The 19,960-nt window shown below is 42.3% G+C and overlaps 2 protein-coding genes across 2 annotated transcripts in view; one reads left to right on the top strand and one right to left on the bottom strand.

Annotated features, from left to right (window-relative positions):
- Gabrb1 (gamma-aminobutyric acid type A receptor subunit beta1) overlaps positions 1-5,598 on the top strand; it is a 381,088-nt gene extending 375,490 nt beyond the window's left edge. The window contains exon 10 of the transcript XR_005976095.1: positions 5,546-5,598. The gene's annotated coding sequence lies outside the window, so the exon portion shown is untranslated. The remainder of the gene's footprint in view (positions 1-5,545) is intronic.
- Positions 5,599-6,835: 1,237 nt separating this feature from the next.
- Commd8 (COMM domain containing 8) lies at positions 6,836-17,475 on the bottom strand. Its single transcript, XM_041671443.1, has 5 exons — positions 17,341-17,475; positions 15,077-15,232; positions 11,399-11,551; positions 8,730-8,885; positions 6,836-7,695 (listed from the first exon to the last, which is right to left on the bottom strand). The coding sequence occupies exons 1-5, from the start codon at positions 17,449-17,451 to the stop codon at positions 7,675-7,677; spliced, it is 597 nt and encodes a 198-aa protein (XP_041527377.1). The 5' UTR covers positions 17,452-17,475; the 3' UTR covers positions 6,836-7,674.
- Positions 17,476-19,960: the final 2,485 nt, after the last annotated feature.

The raw sequence follows: 19,960 nt of genomic DNA, 5'->3' as shown, positions 1-19,960 counted from the left end.
TCTCATTCCCACATCTGTAGTAGGGCACCTGCTGTGTTTCTCCTTACTTTCTTCCCCACCCCCATTTGCAGAGGACTAAGCAGGTCCTGTTGGAATACCCTCCTTTCCTCCCTCTCATGGACCTCTTCAACCAGCTACTCCAGCCCAACCCCATTCCTAAGTGTCAGTCCCAATACCTAGAAACACATTTAACCCAAAATTACCAGTGGCCACACCTATCAGGATCCCAGAAAACAATTCCCTACCAGACAATACACAACCACCATACCCTCATAAGAATCAGAGAGGGCAATAGAAACCAAGGAATGAAGCAACAACCCAACCAAGACAAGATCAGATATGAGCACCTAGAATTACAATTTTTCCAATCCCAGATGCCTAGACGCCAAAGTAAAAACACAATCAATAACAGCCAGGATAATATGCCTTCACTAGAGCCAGCAACTCTACCACAGCAGCCCTGAGTATTGCAACAGAGCTGAAGCAGGACAAAGACTTCAAGATAGCATTTATGAGTAAGATAGAGATCTTTAAAGAGGAAATTAATAAAACCCTTCAAAGAAATTTATGAAAACACAGTAAAAGGAAATGAATAAAACCATTCAAGGCCTGAGAGAGGAAAGAGAATCAACAAATGAAAGCAAAACTTAGGGAAACGAAGAAATAAACACTTTAAGAACTCAAACAGGATCCTCAGAGGCAAAACTCACCAAAAGAAATCAAGAGATGAAAGAGAGAATCTCAGGCATTGAAGACACAATAGAAGAAATGGATACCTAGGTCAAAGAAAATGTTAAATCTGGAAAAAATTCTGCCACAAAACATCCAGGAAATCTGGGACACTATGAAAAGAGCAAATCTAAGAATAACAGGAATAGAGTAAGGAGACAAAGCCTAAGTCAAAGGCACAGAAAATATCTTCCACAAAAATCATAGAAGAAAACTTGCCTAACCTACAGGAGGAATTGCCTATCTAGGTACAAGAAGCATACAGAATACAAAATAGACTGGACCATAAAAGAAAGCCCATTGGCACATGATAATCAAAATACTGAAAGTATAGAACATAGAAAAAAATGTTTTGAAACTGCAAGGGAAAAAGATCAAAAAACATAAAAAGGCAGATCTATTAAAATGACATCTGACTTTTCAACAGAGACTGTGGTGGTCTGAAAGAAAATGACCCCAAAGGGAAGAGCACTATTAGGGGGTGTGGCTTTACTGGAGGAGGTGTGGTCTTGTTGGAGGAAGTGTGTCACTGTGGAGGAGGGCTTTGAAGGTTCATGTCAAGCCATGCCCAGTGGAAGTCTACTTCCTGTTGCCTGCATATCGACAAGTTGCAGCTCCTTCTCCAGCACATGTCTGCCTCCACACCACCATGTTCCCCATCGTGGTGATAATGTTCCACAGACACAGGCCGACTAGTACACCCAGCAAAACTTTTAATCACCAGAGATGGAGAAAATAAGACATTACACCATAAAATCAAAATTAAGCAATATCTACCAACAAATCCAGTCCTACAGAAGGTACTAAAAGGAACATTTCAATCTAAAGAGGTTAACTATACCCAATAAAACACAAGGAATAAATAATACCAGATCAGAAAAAAAAAAGTGTGGGGGGCAGGTGGGTAACGGACACAAACACAACAGCAAGAATAAAATAACAAAAATCAACAAACACTGCTCACTGATGACTCAGAACTTACTGTTCTAACAACACAAATGCTGGGACTGTGGACAGCAACTTGTTGCCACTAAAGATGCAACATGAACAGACACCAGCAAGACTCTGAAGAGTCAGACTCTTATTCTTCCCCAGTACCACAGAGATACCAAAACAACACAACACACATAAATCAGATCTTTTCACAGGCAAAGTTAAGTGAAGACTCCTAAAGGCATTCTGCTATAGGCATAGATCAGTATCTGACTGCCCACACTGGAAAGCTTCCTCCTGCAGTAACTGGGAACTATCACAGAAACCCACATCTGGACAGTGTGCAGGATGTGGGAGACCTTGGAAGACTCGGTCCTAAATGGCATGTCTCCATCAAACCCCTCCCCTCACAGCTCAGGGAACTCTGTGGAAGAAGGGGTAGAAAGATGTAAAAGCCACAGGGATGGATGACATCAAGGAAAGTGTCTTCCAGATGCAACAGGACTGTGAACATGTGAACTCACAGAGAGTGTGGCAGCACACACTGGGCCTGCACAGATCTGAACCAGATGGAGTTCCAGTGCAGAGATGGGAAGGTAGACATGACCTTCCATCCCCATCGAAGAAGCTAACCCCAATTAGCAACTACAAGCAAAAGAAAAGTAGTTTCTCCAAGGAAGTCTCAATGGGTAAAAGAACCACACTTAAAGGTAGGCCCGATGCCCAGCAGTAGATAGCCAACACAAAATGAACTCAAAGGCATTTGGGGAGAATTATTTTTGTCACATATTGCTTTATTTGGCTTTATCATTCATTCATTCTTTCTTCCATCTTACTGTTCTTTCGGTTATATTTTATGGTTTCTGATGTTCAGTGTTTTATGGTGTGTGTATGTGTGTACATTCTAGTGCTTTCTTAGTTTCTTCTTTGTTTGTTTTGTTTTACCCTTTTTGTTTTTCTTTTTACTTGTCTGTTTATTTTCTTAGGAGAGAGAGAAAGAAGGCATGGAGTTGGAAGTGTAGAGAGATGGGGGATCTGGGAGGAGATGGAAGGAAACTATACATAATATACTGTATGGAAATTACTTTAGTTTCAACTTAAAAGTAAAATAAAATTAAGAAGAATCTGGACAATGGCCCACAATACTGCTATCTCCAACAGGAAAATCCGTGGCAATCACAGGCCTCTGTCCATCCTGCCATCTCCTGTGGACAAGCAGGCAAAATGGCCTTGTTCTGTCTTCTCTTGGTGAAGGGGAACACCAGCAATCCAACATTGTGGCACTTTGAAAGACTGCCCAAATGACAGGTTTCTGTTCCAGAGAGTGGACAGATCATGGTATGTCTAGACGCCAGGGCCCTGCTGAGAACAAAAGACAACAGACTACCCTGCTACTCCAGGAGCCTGCAGTGTAGACGAGATAGATGAAGACCAGTAGCTTCCCACTGTGAGTCACAGGGAACAGAAGAGCATGTGGCTCATGCTCTGGCTTCTCAGGGCTGCCCAAGATGATCTCTCTTGATTGGCAAGACCCAGAACTGTGTAGAAGCCAGAGGGCTGGGATGGGACTAGCAAGAAGGAGGGGTGGTTTGCAGCAGCCCCAGGGAAACTGTAGTACCAAAGTCAGACACCAGAGGGAACCAGAATTTGAGCACCTGACAAAGCCACAAATCCCTCTAACTGGGAATTTGTGAGACAACACATACACATGAAAATCATGAAAGATTTTATAAAAACTATTCAACCATTAAGAAATATATGACTATGATATATACATGTGTACTGAACATAAAAGCACATAATATAGAAATCCAAATAACCTATAAAACTTAGCTTACAGAAATGTTTAGTTCATCAATTACAAGTGCCCTATACCAACATAACCAGTTAAGAGGAGCAACTAGTGACCATATGGAAATTCTCTGCCATACTCTTGATCTTTCTGTAAGTCTAAAGTTGCTCTCCGAAATCAATACCATCTATTTACAGGAAAGAGATCAAACAGTGTGGAGGAAAGTAGCTGAGGACCTACATTTGGAAAGGAACTGTCAAAACACAATACTCAGAAACAAAACCTAAGAGTCCACCTTAGCAATGGGCAAACAGATCTGATCCTTCAGTAGGCATACTGACAGCAGAAGTGTGTTAGGAGATGATGGTCGTTAGGACTGTTAGAAGCACAATGGGATCCCACCACGTGCACACCAAAACAGATGAAATCAGGAAGACTGGCCACATGAAGTACTGATAAGGTGGATCAGAATGTTCACAAACTGTTGGGAATGGGAAGTGGGTAAAAAAAAAAAAAAACTGTGGTGGTATCTTTAAACGATAAGTATAAGCCTATCACATGACCAAGCTATGTCATTCCAAAGACACCATTTGCCGATAATAAGCTATGCATGCAAATGCTCATAACATTCTCCATACCGTAATGCTGAAACCAACAAAATACTATCAACAGATAAACAAATTGTGACATTTATACAACATGATGCTGCTCAACAATAAAAAGGAACAAAGTAATAGGAATACAACTGAAAATAATGCTAATATCAGGCATGCTGGCTCATACCCGGAACCATAGTACTTGGAAAACTGACACCAGAGGACTGTCGTGAGTTCAAGGCCCAGCCTGGTCTACACAGGGGAATTATAGGCTAACCTAGGCAACAGTGTAAGATCCTGTTCCAACACTGTCACCAAGACAAAAAGGCAACCCACTGACTGGGAGAAGATCTTCACCAACCCTGCAACAGACAAAGGTCTGATTTCCAAAATATATTAAAGAACTCAAGAAACTAGACTTTAAAATGCTAATTAACCCAATTAAAAAATGGGGCACTGAACTGAACAGAGAATTCTCAACAGAAGAAATTCAAATGGCCAAAAGACACTTAAGGTCATGCTCATCCTCCTTGGTGATCAGGGAAATGCAAATTAAAACAACTTTGAGATACCATCTTACACCTGTCAGAATGGCTAAAATCAAAAAGACCAATGATAGCCTTTGCTGGAGAGGTTGTGGAGGAAGGGGAACACTCATTCATTGCTGGTGGGAATGCAAACTTGTGCAACCACTTTGGAAAGCAGTGTGGCGGTTTCTCAGGAAATTCAGGATCAACTTACCCCAAGATCCAGTAATACCACTCTTGGGAATATACCCAAGAGATGCCCTATCATATGACAAAAGCATTTGTTCAACTATGTTCATAGCAGCATTATTTGTAATAACCAGAACCTGGAAACAACCTAGATGCCCTTCAATGGAAGAATGGATGAAGAAAGTGTGGAATATATACATATTAGAGTACTACTCAGCAGTAAAAAACAATGACTTCGCGAATTTTGCATGCAAATGGATGGAAATAGAAAACACTATCCTGAGTGAGGTATCCCAGTCCCAAAAAGATGAACATGGGATGTGCTCACTCATAATTGGTTTCTAGCCATAGATAAAGGACATTGAGCATATAAGTTGTGATCCTAGAAAAGCTAAATAAGAAGGTGAACCCAAAGAAAAACATATAGTCATCCGCTTGGATATGGGAGGTAGACAAGATTGCAGGGCAAAACCTGGGAACTTGGGGATGAGGTGGCATGGGGCTAAGGGGAAATGGGGTGAGAAACGTGAGAAGGGGAGAATGGGGGGAGCTTGGGGGAATGGGATGGCTGGGATAAAGGAAGGGTGGACACGGGAGCAGAGAAATATATAGCCTAATTAAGGGAGCCATCTTAGGGTTGGCAAGAGACTGGACTCTAGAGGGGCTCGCAGGTGTCCAGGGAGATGTCCCCAGCTAGTACCTTGAGCAACTGAGGAGCGGGAACCTGAAATGACCCTATCCTATAGCCATACTGATGAATATCTTGCATATCACCTTAGAACCTTCATCTGGTGATGGATCGAGATAGAGACAGAGACCCAAATTGGAGCACCGGACTGAGCTCTTAAGATCCAAATGAGGAGCAGGAGGGAGAACATGAGCAAGGAAGTCAGGACCGACCACGAGGGGTGCACCCACCCACTGTGACAGTGGAACTGATCTATTGGGAGCTCACCAAGGCCAGCGGGACTGGGACTGAATAAGCATGGGATGAAACCGGACTTTCTGAACGTGGCAGACAATGAAGGCTGATGAGAAGCCAAGGACAACGGCACTAGGTTTCAATCCTAATACATGAACTGGCTTTGTGGGAGCCTAGCCTGTTTGGATGCTCACCTTCCTGGTCCTGGATAGAAGTGGGAGGACCTTGGACTTCCTGCAGGGCAGGGAATCTGGACTGCTCTTCAGAGAGTGAGGGGGAATGGAGTGGGGGGAGGGGAAAGGGGGGAAGAGAGGGGGCGATGTGTGCGAGGAGGGGGAGGGAAATGGGAATTTTTTTTTTGCAACAACTAAAAAAGAAAGTAAAATAAACAACAACAAAAAAAAAAGATCCTGTTCCAAAAAACAAAAAAGACAGACTGATGTCAGTGGTAAAGCACACTGCCCTCCACCTATCAGCAGCAGTAATTAGAAAAAGAACAAACACTTATGATCCTATTTCCACTGAGCGGTGGGCCTGGAAGCACAGCAGTGGTGACCGGAAGGAACCTGGACAGAGATATTGAAGGCAAGAGAAAGTTTGCAGGCGGGATTATATTCAGTACTTTGACCATGGTGGTGCTTGCATGAGCATCTGTCAGTCAAAATGTACCAAACTGACACTTTAATAAGGACATCAGACAACATGTTGATCAAACTTCAAGGAAGAAGAAACAGGCTGGTAGAGCCATGCTGTGGGAGGGGAGAACAAGGTATTTCCTTGTAGTCCAGAGCCCGCCGGACCAGGCCTCCTGAGGGACTGCTCTGCAAGCCATCAGTGCTCCGCTGACCTGTGGGACTTGCCCAAACGGGAACCAACAACCAGCTGAGCACAGCAGTAAATACATGTTCCATACCCGAAATCTCTTATGAAAAAGTAGTACACTGAGGAACATTCTGTCCCAAGCTCCTCTTCTAATCCCACTCTAATCTTACTACCTGCAGCTGTATGGAGGGGACAGTGACTGTCACTGCTCTGGACAGTCAGGCTGCCGTGCCTGACGGAGCCACAGAACTGCTAACAGCAGGGACCAGTTAATTGCATACCAACCACTAAGGTACACAGGAAGTCACTGAAATCAAGCAACACATAAAGATAAAACCAGACACTTTTAATCGCTCAGAATGCGTATTTTTAAAGGTAGCTGATATGAAAAATGGCTTGGGTTACAGTTAATGCAATACCATCCAAAAGCTCAAATTCCATATTAAGAACGTATAAAAACACAATTGTATATGAGTAACAATATGTACACTACACAATCAAGGAGAGCTTCCTCTTTTCCTCAGACCATAGTCTCCCGAGAAGGTGGGGACGTGCAGAAAGAACAGTATTATTTTCATTTCTTATAGTTTTAGTTCATAAAATTCTTAAATCCCAAATTATTCACACAAATTTTCAATGTTTTCTTGTTCATATCTGATAACAAGCTTTTGTCTGAAACTTTGCAACTGAGAATCCCTTCTTTGAAACATGAAAAGACATGCAACCTTCTGAGTTACATATGCACCTTATGCGTGCTTTAAAACATTATTTTCCAGTATCATGTTATTTATTCATAATGCATGCCTTGCTATTCGCATTTAAGCAACGGTCCTGTATGTCTGAGTTTTGTGTGTTTACATTACTCTAGAACTTATTTTTACTGTTTGATAAAGTATTATTAGAAAGATTTCTCAAATATTTAATAAATGAGACAAACCAATCATTGTGAAAACACAAACTGAGACCAGCCTTTTCATCTTTCATTTTATGCATTCCCTATCAGCCACACAATTTCCTGTGCTTTAGGACTGCTGACAGATTTTCATCTCTGTAATCTCAGCAATGCTTCCTGCTCAGCCTGATGTAGCATCCACCCTTGAACACAGCATTCGCTTGCCACGGCACAGCAGTGAAATATGATAGTTGAAGATTCACCATTTCCAGTTATTTTAACTGCAGGACCACCTTAAAACACAAACAGGGAGAAGCAATATCAGGTTAGACTGGAATGAAGCTGCTATCTGCTAAGTAAACTCTGAAGACGGATAAGAAGAACAACAGGCAAATGAGGGCAGGGGCTTAGAGCCCCTGCCAGCCAAGATTGCTGCTCTCGGTCCTCAGCACCAATACCAGGCACTACCACACCCAATTCTCACACACAGCTTCATCCAAAGGCCGAAAGGCTTCCTTGCTGGACATGAGAATCAGCCGTGAAGGCAAAATTAAAATGTGAACAACTGTGGAGAGTGGGAAGAATGTGATGTTTCAGGGCTTAAGAGGGCCAGAGAATCTAACACATGATTAGCAGTCAGGGAGGTGGTCAAAAACACCTAGGAGCCAAACCCTACGACTAGCCCTCTCAAGAAATGCTGCCCAGTAACAAGAAAATCCTGACAGCTTCCTCCCAGCCAATCCCTGTTGTTTAAAGCCTGTTTTCTCACATAACACTGGGACTGAAGACTGGAGTTGAGACACGGCTCTGCCAAAGTGAGGATTTGGAGACTGATTAGCTCTATCACATCTCAGCTTCACTTTGCCGTAACTACAGTTTCAGTTCGCCCCCACACCAGAACATTACAGAAGCAATTGTCTAACATCTGTCCATCCAAATAAGACATTTCTTTTTTTAGAATAATGAAGTTTTTTTTATTAATTAGAGAAACTTGAGAATCAACTAATGTCATGGTCTCAGGGTAAATATTTCATTTTTAAGTTTAATAAATACTGGAGGAAAACAAAAAACTATGGTTGTAACAGTACTGCTTTTCAGAAATAATTAGATAATTAATTCAGAACTTGGTAATTGAACACTGTAAGTTATAATTAATTCAACATTAAAAGTAGAATTAAACATTTCAACAACATCCCAACAAAGTATTTTCTGTGCTTGACCTAAAGTATCAGTAAAATGAGAATCCCTGCCGGAATTCTACTCCTCCTACCCAAGGGCCCACTGACACCTGAGCATGGAAACCACAGGATTCAGTTCAAGCACACACCTTATTAGCTGCCTCCAAGGAACTGATTAGATTCTGTAGCTCCTCTTTACTCATTTCAATGGAGTATGGTTTCACTTCGTCATTCTCCTTCACATCCAGATGAAGGGTTAAAAATGGCATCTGTAAAGTGGCGATCTTGTCACTAGAAAGCGCGAGCTGTTGCAGGTGAGAAAGACGATAAACAGTAAGTTGTACGCACAACAAGCATCTGAGTTTGGTGAGAGCACATTATCCCTGTTTGCCTGTAAACACTGGGAAAGAGGAACGATAAATTAAACACACATTCAAAGACCAGAAGGAGAAAGGAAAGGAGACAGAACAAATACAGGAAGTGGGCAGCAAGAAAGGAGCCAGCACTTTGTCCAAAAGCAGAGTTTAGCTAAACAAGATGATGGAGGAAGGTCATTGGCTAATAAACTGCCTTGGCCCATCTGATAGGGCAGAATTTAGATAGGCGGAGTAAACAGAACAGAATGCTGGGAGGAAGAGGAAGGGAGCTCAGAAATCATGCAGCTCCTCTCAGAGCCAGACGCGATGCAGCCAGCCACCAGGTCAGACATGCTGAATCTTCCCTGGTAAGCTCACCTCATGGTGCTACATAGATTATTAGAAATGGGTTAAGAGGCTGAAACTAATGGGCCAGGAAGTGTTTAAAAGAATACAGTTTGTGTGTTGTTATTTCGGGTTCATACCACGTCTTCCTATAGAAACTCAGAAGTCCTGAAAGTGTCCTGAACCAGAACTGCTAGAGATTCCAAGATGGCAGTTTATGTATAAAAGATGAAAAATAGTCAGAAACTCTTAAAAATTAAGCAACTTAATTCTTGATTGGCTATCAAACTGCTGTTGAATATAGAATCAAGATATCACACCCAAAGGACGTCTAGTCTTCTGAACATAATTATACTATCTGCAACTGGCCTCATCTTTTCCAGGCACACGGTCTCCAGTGTCTCAAAGAAATTTCACAAAGCATGATTTTAAATTCCCAGTCATTCTTTTCTGGTAGGGGTCCTATTTGTTTAAATATTTAAGTCTGGCAACCAGAACTAAAGGGATTATCAAATTAATACAAAAGACTACATAGCCAAAAATAGCATCCATAGGAGCTAGCCTAAAATCTCGGGATGTCTCCTGACAAAATGTAACCCTGAAGCCGTATCAGTTGTAAGCCTGAAGCTGTATCAGTTAAGCCACAATATGATAAACAACTAAATATCCTTCATGAATGCTATACTAGCATCTCTCCCCTATCATCCATTGTTGAAATAGGAGCGGCAGGCTGCGTCCCCGGCACCCGGCCGCCCGCATGGCTAGCTTTACCCGAAATAATTACACGGAAACTGTATTCTTTTAAACACTGCTTGGCCCATTTCTATCTAGCCTCTTCTAGGCTAACTCTCGCACCTGGATTAGCCCATTTCTAATAATCTACTGTAGCCCACGAGGTGGCTTACCAGGGAGATTCTAGCCTACGTCCATCCTGGGTCGGAGCTTCATCGTGTGTGTCTCAGAAAGCAGAGCTCTCACGGTCCGCCCGGGAGCATGGCATCTCTCTAAGGCGTCTGCTCCTGAGAGGAGAGCTGTTGAGTCTGAGCTCACTTCCTCTTCCTCCCAGCATTCTGTTCTGTTTACTCCTCCCACCTATGTTTTAACCTATGAGGGCCAAGCAGTTTATTGCTTAACCAATGAAATCAACAGATTGATATATGACACTTCCACATCAATCCATACTTATGTAAATGTTACATATTTAAATGAAAACCTTTCATTTACTTTACCGCTGATTAACTGCTTTTTATCTTGGCCCATCAGTGTAACAGGTATAGAATCATTTCAAATTTTGGCTGTATTGCATACTCCCTACACTTCGAGCTTTGTGTTAATACAATAAGCACATTAATTAAAAAAATCTTAAACATGACTGAGTCACAACAGAACCACAAGGCCCATTTCCTCAGCTAAGACAACTCTGTCTACAAGTGGTTATTCCTTTTGTCTTAAGCCACCGAAACAACATGAAGCACTTTCTGGATCTAAGACCATGCTAAACTCAAGGAAGAGAATGTTATCTGTTTTCTGTCTACTAGTTAGGTACCTTAAAAGAACAGAAAGCTGTTCTGAAACTGTTCTCTCTCCACTCAGCACGACCCTCTCACCCTCTTTCACAAGGTTTTCCAAACTGTACTTTATGATGACATACACTTTGAGAAAGCTGCAGCATCTAGAGACTCTTATCAAGGCCAAACACTATACACACACTTCTCCATGTCTGATTGATGGGTCTAGAAAAAATCAGGATGATGGCACCACACAGTCTCGTTGCTTATAATGCTCTTGATGTCCAAGTTAATACAAAACCAGTAATTTATATAAGCTTTGCTATTACTTTGGAACAATGTAGTCTCAAAATTACAAATTGTAGCCGGGCGATGGTGGCGCACGCCTTTAATCCCAGCACTCGGGAGGCAGAGGTAGGCGGATCTCTGTGAGTTCGAGACCAGCCTGGTCTACAGAGCTAGTTCCAGGACAGGCTCCAAAGCCACAGAGAAACCCTGTCTCGAAAAACCAAAAAAAAAAAAAATTACAAATTGTAGGTACTTTTATTTTAAAAGATTAAGTATATTTAAACACTACACACAAAAACATATAAATAACTAGATTCTTACCTTTAATTGCCAATCAAAATCCTGTAGCTGCGCACAAGAAATACCAACTATTTCTCCTAACAGGACCTGCTTGATCTCGCTTTTCCTACTCTTCAAGCATTTCATAACAGCTTCTTGATGACATGAATTCAGTTGGCTCAACTGCTGGAGTGTCTGTGGAAACACACACAGATGGTCAGGGGAGAGAAAGGGACCTCTTGCTCCAATGTAAATGCGTGCCCACCCTCTTCCCACACTCGTCTTAAATGGCAGTACAATGAGGAAGAAATACTTTACTAACTACAAAGAGCATGGGCTGAGAATGAGCAACCAGACGAGTCTTAACAAGTTCCTACCAGTCAGAAAGTAAAGAAAGGGCCTCATTGACAAAGCTAGCGAGTGCACCGCAGCCCTAACAGCAAGGAGTTTTCCAAGAAATAGGAGGAGAAACTCAGGAGTAATCTGCAAGTCCTAAACCTGCGTGTGTCCTTCAAACTAGGCAATGCAGCACAACTCTACCTCCCAAACGCTGCGATGAAAGGCGTGTGCCACCACCACCCAACAAAATCCTACAGAATAAAGCACTTATTCTCAGAGATACTAACAGTTTCCAGCTACTGAGAAACTCACAGTAAGCATTAGTACATCTCAGAACATTAAAATATTAACTTCCACTTAATCAAATGATACAACATATACAAACCATACCCAACAACTTCAAAACATATAGCAGTTTCAAATGTATACAGTAAACCATATACTGAGTCATTCAAAGACTACATTAACAGTCTGTACTTCTGACAACTGGGCAGTTAAATAAAAGTGAATGAGATAAATTTTTCCCCGATATAAAAATTAAGCAATTCAATGCCATTAAACAAAGAAAATCAATGGTGCAAAAACTCTTCCAAAGGACAAGAGAAAAACAAAAACCTTCCCAAAGTCACTCTACAAACACAGATTAAAACCAAAGAACTTAGCAAGAGTATCATAGGAAAAAATTCACAGGCCAGTGTCACTCAAATAGAGATCCAAAAACTAGGCAAGACACTGGGTCATCCAACCAATGCACACATGAAAAAGAGTAATACTTCATGACCAAACTGGATTTATCAGGGCAATGCAAGCTTAGTTTAACATCCAAAAATAATCAACACATTAACAAAATAAGGGGAAATAATTCAGAAAAAAAAAAGCTGATGAAATGTAATAGCCATTGATGATTAAAAAACAAAAAGTCAACTGGGCATGGTGGCGTACGCCTTCAATCCTAGCATGAGGGGACACAGAGGCAGACAGATCTCTGTGAGTTCAAAGCCAGCCCGGTCTACAAAGTGAGTTCCAGGACAGTTAGGACTATTACACAGAGAAATCCTGTCTCAGAGAAAACGGGGGGAAAAAAGTCAGTAAAGTTGGAAAGAAACTTCTTCAATCTATTAATTAATGCCTATAAAATCATGCAGCTAATGACTAAAAGGTAAATTAGTAATTTTCTCCCTAAGGTGTGTGGGAGATAGGTCTACTACCACAATTTTTTGTTTAAAAAAAAAAGGGGGGCTGGAGAAATGGCTCAACGGTTAAGAGCATTGCCTGCTCTTCCAAAGGTCCTGAGTTCAATTCCCAGCAACCACATGGTGGCTCACAACCATCTGTAATGAGGTCTGGTGCCCTCTTCTGGCCTTCAGGCATACACGCAGAAAGAATACTGTATACATAATAAAGAAATATTTTTTTAAAAAAGTGTGTCTGTGTGTATCACACATATACAATATACACACTAAATAAATTAAGAAAAGTATTAGACATAGAAAATATAAATGTTCAACAATTTCTACATCCTAACAACAAACAACTAAAGAATAAAATTAAAGTGTACTAAAAACTGCATCTTTCAGAAATATAACCAAATATTTGAAAGACTTCTATATTAAAATTATAAAACATAGTCGGGCAGTGATGGCACTTGCCTTTTATCCCAGCACTCAGGGAAGCAGAGGGAGGTGGATCTCTGTGAGTTCAAAGCCAGCCTGGTCTACAGAGCGAGTTCCAGGGCAGCCAGAGCTACACAGAGTAACCCTGTCTCAAAAAAAAAAAAAAAAAAAAAAAACTAAACAAATACACATGTATATAAACAATAGAGAGAAAAGAAAGCCAGTCTAAACCATGAGCCCTAGCCTTTGTCCACAGGCTAGGAAGCTAACTAATGTTGCCAATTCTCCCCATAATCTTGAGATTCAGCACAAGCCATATGAAAATCCAAACTGACAAGCTGATTCTAAAGTGAATACGAAGACAGAAAGAACCAAGGAGAGACAAAGCAACCTTGAGGAAACATGATGCTGAAGGTCTTCTCCCAGTTGGCATCAAGGATTAATGCAGCGTATCTTTAATGCTGTGCTAATTAAAACAGTGTAGAAATGCCAAAAACTGCTACAGAGAATAATGGAAGAGTCCAGAGACAGACCCCACACGTGACCACTTGATTTATGACCAAGGCTGTACAGTAGCCTTGTGAGGTAAGGACAGGCATTCCACAAGATGGCACTCAGCCAACGAGATAATAAGCAGAAGAAACTGAGATGGCCCTTGTCCCAAACAAAATTATTAATTCAAAACCTATCTGAGAGATTAGAGAAGCTAAAACAATCAAGCCTCCACGAGAAAACCTACAAGATACCTTCTTTTTCAATACAACACCGATAACACTAAGCATTGAAAGAAATACTAGGAAACTGGATTCATTAACTTCAGACCTTTTGTTCCCCAAAAGCCCCACTAAGAGAGTAAGAAAATAAGGGATGAACAGATTCGATGAATATAGTCAAAGAAATGCAGGTCCAGAATATCGTCTGGTAAACAACTCACATAAATGCGCACAAACAATTCTTGACATGTTGAAAAGCCACGGCCCATGAGGTCCAATGTTAACTGTCTACTCCCGGAAACCAGAACATGAAGGCTGGTTCTTTAGCATCCTGCTTTCTTCTGTATACTTTTAAATGTGTTACAATGGGAGAAAAAACAACTAAAACAAAACCACAAAGGCCCCAAAAGTTCAATTCAGAATTCCTCTCACTCATAATTACGTTTCAGGTGTTGTATTGTGGAAGGCCTGCGTGGAGCCCTCCCCTAGAAGCAATGAAATCCACAGCAGAGCACTGGGCTGAGCTCCCAAAGTCCAGTTGAAGAGTGGGAGGAGTGAGAATATGAGCAGAGGGGTCAAGACCATGATGGGGACACCCACTGAAACCGCTTACTTGAGCTGATGGGAACTCACCATCCCTGGCCAAATAGGGAAGGAACCAGCATATGGCCAAACTAGGTGCTCAGAATGTGGGTGACAGTTGTATGGCCGGGATACACTGTGGGGCTACTGACAGTGGCACTGGGATTTATCCCTACTGTTTGTACTGACTTTTTGAAACCCATTCTCTTTGGAGGGATACCTTGCTCAGCCTAGATAGTGGGGAGGGCGTTGGTCCTGCTCAAAGCAATGTGCTAGACTTGTTGACTCCCCATGGGAAGCCGTACCCTCTCTAAGGAGTGAATGGGGGTGAGGGAGTGGGAGGAGAGGAGGGAGTGGGAACTGGAATTGGTATGTAAAATGAGAAAAGGTTTTTTTTAAAAAAATAAATTAAAAAAAAGAAAAACTCTGGGTAGTGCCTATTATTGGGGTAAAGAGATCAGGAGTGAAGTCACCTCTTCATCTGAAAAGTTTTTGCCAACTACAGCTTTGAAAAATGTGGTAACATCTTCCAGAACTTGCTTCCATTCGGCAGACTCCCAAACACTGTGATAATCCTGGTGGGCGGGATAGGCTCGGCCACACATGCCATCAATGATTTTGTGAAGAAGCTGGGGACAAAAAGGAAACAAAAGCACTTTAAAGTAGATGACAAGACAGACGTCTCTTCCTTGCAGAATCATCCCTTTTGTAAAGCCAGTTGAGACCGAAAGGTAACAATTTTTAAGATTTATGGTTGGGTTTTTTTTTTCATCTTGTTTTTTGTTTTATTTGTTGTTTGAAGAATTGTTTTGTTTTATTTGGTTGGGGGGTTGCTTTGTTTTTGTTGCTTGGTTTTTTTTTTATTTTATTGTTGCTTGAGATTAAAGTCTCATTTCTGTGGTCTAAGCTCATCTTAAATTTATGACAATCCTCCTGCCTCGGCCTCCCAAGTGCTGGGATTACAGGTATAAGCTTCCAAAGCCAGCTAAACTCCAGACTTTCCATGATGATGTCTACCTTTAGAAACTAAAATAACATTAATGATGCACTGTTTTTGTTTGTTTGTTTGTTTTTTTCAGAATCCCTGAATAGAAAATATTACATTAAAAAGTTTTCCTTCGCGGTCCTAATGCATCATTTCTAGCCCAATAACCGAAGTCTGACGTTCACATCCAAGCCTCCCACTGGCGCTCTACCGACTTGACTCTGCTGTGCCTCCACTCCCACGCCCACGCACTTCGCTGCTCTGAGAAAGCCCTGACCATCCTTTCCTCCTCAGCATCCTCTTCACTCTACACCACCAGCAACAGAAAGCATGTCAACGAACATGAAAGGTGTTCCTAGCAAGGGCAAAGAAGCAAGGAAAGAGTTATATGTGAAAAGGATGAGAAGCTGCCAGGCGTTGGCAGCCACAAGCCATGAGCATACGGAGGGCTGAAACTAAAACCAGGACCACACTGCAGGTTTGGGAACTGCAGCTGCTGAGAGATAGGGAAGGGTCATCAAAGGGCACAAGACTTTTGAAAAGGTGAGTAGGGGCCAAATCACGGGAGGAGGCCTTGCAGACAGCAGAAAAGAGCCAAGGCGTTAATATGTGCTCAACTTTCATTTCGTGTTGACATTATTTTTCCAAGATTTTGCCAAAATATTGGGAGAGGAGGAGAGTGTGAGACTCAGGGATTGTGGTGACAGAAAAGGTAAGTAAGTCACGGAAGCGGGAGGGTCCAAGAACGATTTTCTACATCTAGTGGCTGGGTACGAAGGGTGGCACCACCCAAACAAAACCAGGCCAGGGAGGAACCAAAGCAGGGAAAAAGGAGCTGACCCCAAACACGGAATTCTCCGCAGCTGTGGCAGAAGGCGGAGACTGGCAAAGGAGACGGCTGGCTCCACGCAGAGATTCAGGGGTCATGGACATTGCCTGGAGAAAAGTTTTCACCATCTCTATAAGGGATGACAGTAGGCGTGGGAGTTCAGAGACTTGGTCCATACATCAGAGCGTGGGCTTCAGCTTTGGCCCTGGCTCGCTGGAAACCTCTAGCAAATTCCTCAAACCTGAGGCTGACATTTCACCGCCCTCATTTGTAAAATCAAGGAAAAGGTGTTCAATGTTTTCATTGTCTTGACAATGAGAAGGGCAAAGTTAAATTTCTTTCAGCCTCACCTACACTATCCCCACTACAAGCTGAGCAGAGTTTGGGAAGGAGGGCCATACTCGAGACGTAGAAAAGAAGTTTGGTGAGGGCAAAGACTGGGAGCCACCACCAAACACTTTCACGGGAGTCTGGACCCAGGGTATGCTACATGGAAAGCCTGGCCGTTAGTCCCTGGTCCCCACAAGCTTGACTTTGTGAGTGGGTGTGTTTTCAGCGGCTGCAGTCACCTCTTAGCCACTCTAAGAAAAGTTAGTAGCCGGTTGTTTTCCGGTTAGGAGTTGGTTCCAGCCGCCCACCAGGAGACGGACCCGCCAGGGTCTCACCGCAACCTCTGTACCACACTAAAAGGGTTCACAGGTGGCGTTCGGGAGGTCTGACCTCAAGCATGAATGACCATTCGCGAATGCAATAGACCAAGGGCTCCACCACCACGGCTTTCTAGATACAAGGCGACCCCACACACCCAGGCCAGGGACAACCCCGGGTCGCGCGCAAAGTCCCTGGGCCGCCACTCTGTCCCCAGGGGCCCAGGACTAGATGTCCCAACCCCGCCCTCCCAAGCTCTCCCCACGACCCCTCACCGGGGCGCCCCGCTCCGGAGGCAGCTTCTGCAGACGCCACAGCGGCGTCCCCTCTTCCGCCTCCATCCCAGGAGAACCGCGGATCCCGGTCACGTGACAGACCCGGACCATAGGCTGAAGCTAGGACTCGCCCACGTGACCTACCAGGGGGCGGAGCCGACGCGCCTTCGCAAAGTCCTTGTGCGCCTGCGCAGATCCTCTGCCGAGGTTTTTCCTGTAGGCAAGACAGAGCCAGTCTTTCCCGGCTTGGGAGAAAGTCTCCTACACACCTACTCTTTATTTGGAGGAAGATTTACAGACCTCAGCTCGGTGGCGACTGTGGTCAGAGATCGACCTCATGAACATTTTTCACGCTGCAGAAAATCATCTAGTAAGGGTAGCCGCAGTTTCTATTTGTGCCACTCAGGGCCGTTTCCCCAAAGATCCAACAAGCTCTTACTAAAAGATTTTGACCTCAAAAGCAAATTAAAGTTATATTTTTTTTATCCTACGAAGATTAGTTTATTCTCCGTTTGCAAACAACAAACGCGGTCCAAGATGGAGCTCATAAAATGACAAAGCATATTTTTAATTAATTTAAATGTGAAAAATCAGGTGAACGACAAATAATGTTTTAAATATGTCCAAAATACTGCATGACATATGCTTAAGCTAAAAGTTTAATTTTTTTCTCTGAAATTTCTATTTAATTGGGTCAGCTCTATTTTATCAGGCAACTCAAAAACTCATTACCCAAGTTAAGTAACAAAAACAATCTGATATTAATTGAAATCCATGTCTACACCCACACATTTACCACGGGACTAAGCCTGAAATTCATAATGTCTTTCTGTTATTCTCCAAATTCTTTCAGCTGTAATGTTAATCCAGTGCTAGCAAGTCTATGATAGAGTGAGCCCTGCCATGCAAAGGCACGATACGATTAGAAAGAAAGGTTTGCAGTGTGATTTGTAACGTTAAAGACGGCAGTGTTGGAAAGTGCTGAGGCACACCAGAGAAGAAGACAAAGCAACTATCCGAACTGTAAACTATTCCTATTCCGAGAAAAACAACTCAGTAGCACTTTCAAGATCAACTTCCTTTCTCTAGCCTGCCCCAGCATTTGGGAGTGGAAGGTCTTGAGGCTCCCTTAAGATATTTACTACTTTTCACGTTTTACAATACAAAGAGGTATTTACAACTCACACTGCTCCAGCTGAAAGATAATTGGATAGGGAGTCCCCAGACACAGTTAAGATAAATTGCTGCCTGGAAATCTGTGAGTGTGTTACTAAATCCAGTGATGGGCAATGTTGCCCATGGAAGCTAAATTTTTATAGTGTAACGTTTGAGACAAGTGCTTGTCAACCATGTAATAAATGGCAAACACTTGATTTATTTTGCCCTACTAATCTCCATGGCAACCTTATACACTCAGTAATTTTCCTACATTAAAGAGGATTCAGCCTTTGTGGAGGAAAAGTCACGTAGGTAATAGTGGCAGAGTTTGAGTAGAGAATTTGTGCTGTGCCTGCGTAAAGGAAGGCACATAGGCAATGACTTCCCTGCATCCATGCAACGTGAGTTCATAGTGCAAAATGGCATATGCACCATGACATAAAGGGTAACAAAAATTAGATCCAGACTTTTCTTTCAAGCAACACTGCACACCAAAAAGAAGTCGACCTTTGGAATATGACTTAACAAAATTGAACTTCCAACAGAAACTGATTTTAAAATATCACATAAAATTGAGAGGAAAGAACCCTTAATATCTGTCTTTTCTGTAGTAATAGCTTGTCCTCGTATATGTAATCTAAGGCACCAGATTTCTTTTAACTTTTGACTTTTTTGTTTTAAAGTTTTTAAAGTGTGTTGGAGGGGGGATTGAGGATAAGTTATAGGAACTGATTTCTTCCTTCTAGAGTCCTGAGGACTAAACCTTGGTTATCAGGTTTGAAGACAAACCAATCCCTGAAGCATCTCAAAACCTTAACTGTCTCTCTGATTTTATTCCTGCTAGGTGTATTCTGGCCTCTATCTCCCTAACCTTTTGTATGAGAAGGACTTAAAATGTAGACTCTGGAGTTAAAGTTTAGTCCAGCTCTGGTAATCATTGTTACCATTATAATCTGTATGACAATGGTAAGCTAGTTCACCTCCCTGGTGTGCCTGCTTCCACATCTCTCATTATCGACAATGACAGTGTAGACTTCACAGGGCTTGTTTTAAGTTCATATATGTAACGTTGTTTAAGTGAGGCCCAGCCTGGCACATAGAACGTGCAAGCTGTTAAGATTCCAGCCAGTGCTCCTTAATTAAAAAAGCACATAAGTCAACCAGGCACTTGTCGAGCAATTGATTTTTAACATTCAGTCTGCTACACTTTGGTTTTCTTAAGTAACTTTGTAATTTATGTGTCATGCAACCTATCATTTCTAGAATAGTTTGGCAAGACTATGTAAATTTATACACTAATGCAATCAAAAATTTAGTTGACTAGGCCAGGCCACGGTAGTGTATATCTTTAATCCCAGCACTCAAGAGGCAGAGGCAGAGGGATCTCTGAGTTCAAGGCCAGCCTGGTCTAAAAGAGCTAGTTCCAGGATAGGCTCCAACGCTACAGAGAAACCCTGTCTCA

Source organism: Microtus oregoni, unplaced genomic scaffold (genome assembly GCF_018167655.1).
Source record: "Microtus oregoni isolate MIOR12 unplaced genomic scaffold, Mior012 000021F_ref0000039, whole genome shotgun sequence".
NCBI classification, from domain to species: domain Eukaryota; kingdom Metazoa; phylum Chordata; class Mammalia; order Rodentia; family Cricetidae; genus Microtus; species Microtus oregoni.
The sequence above is the reverse complement of the archived record's forward strand: the minus strand, read 5'-3'. Positions and strand labels throughout refer to the sequence as shown.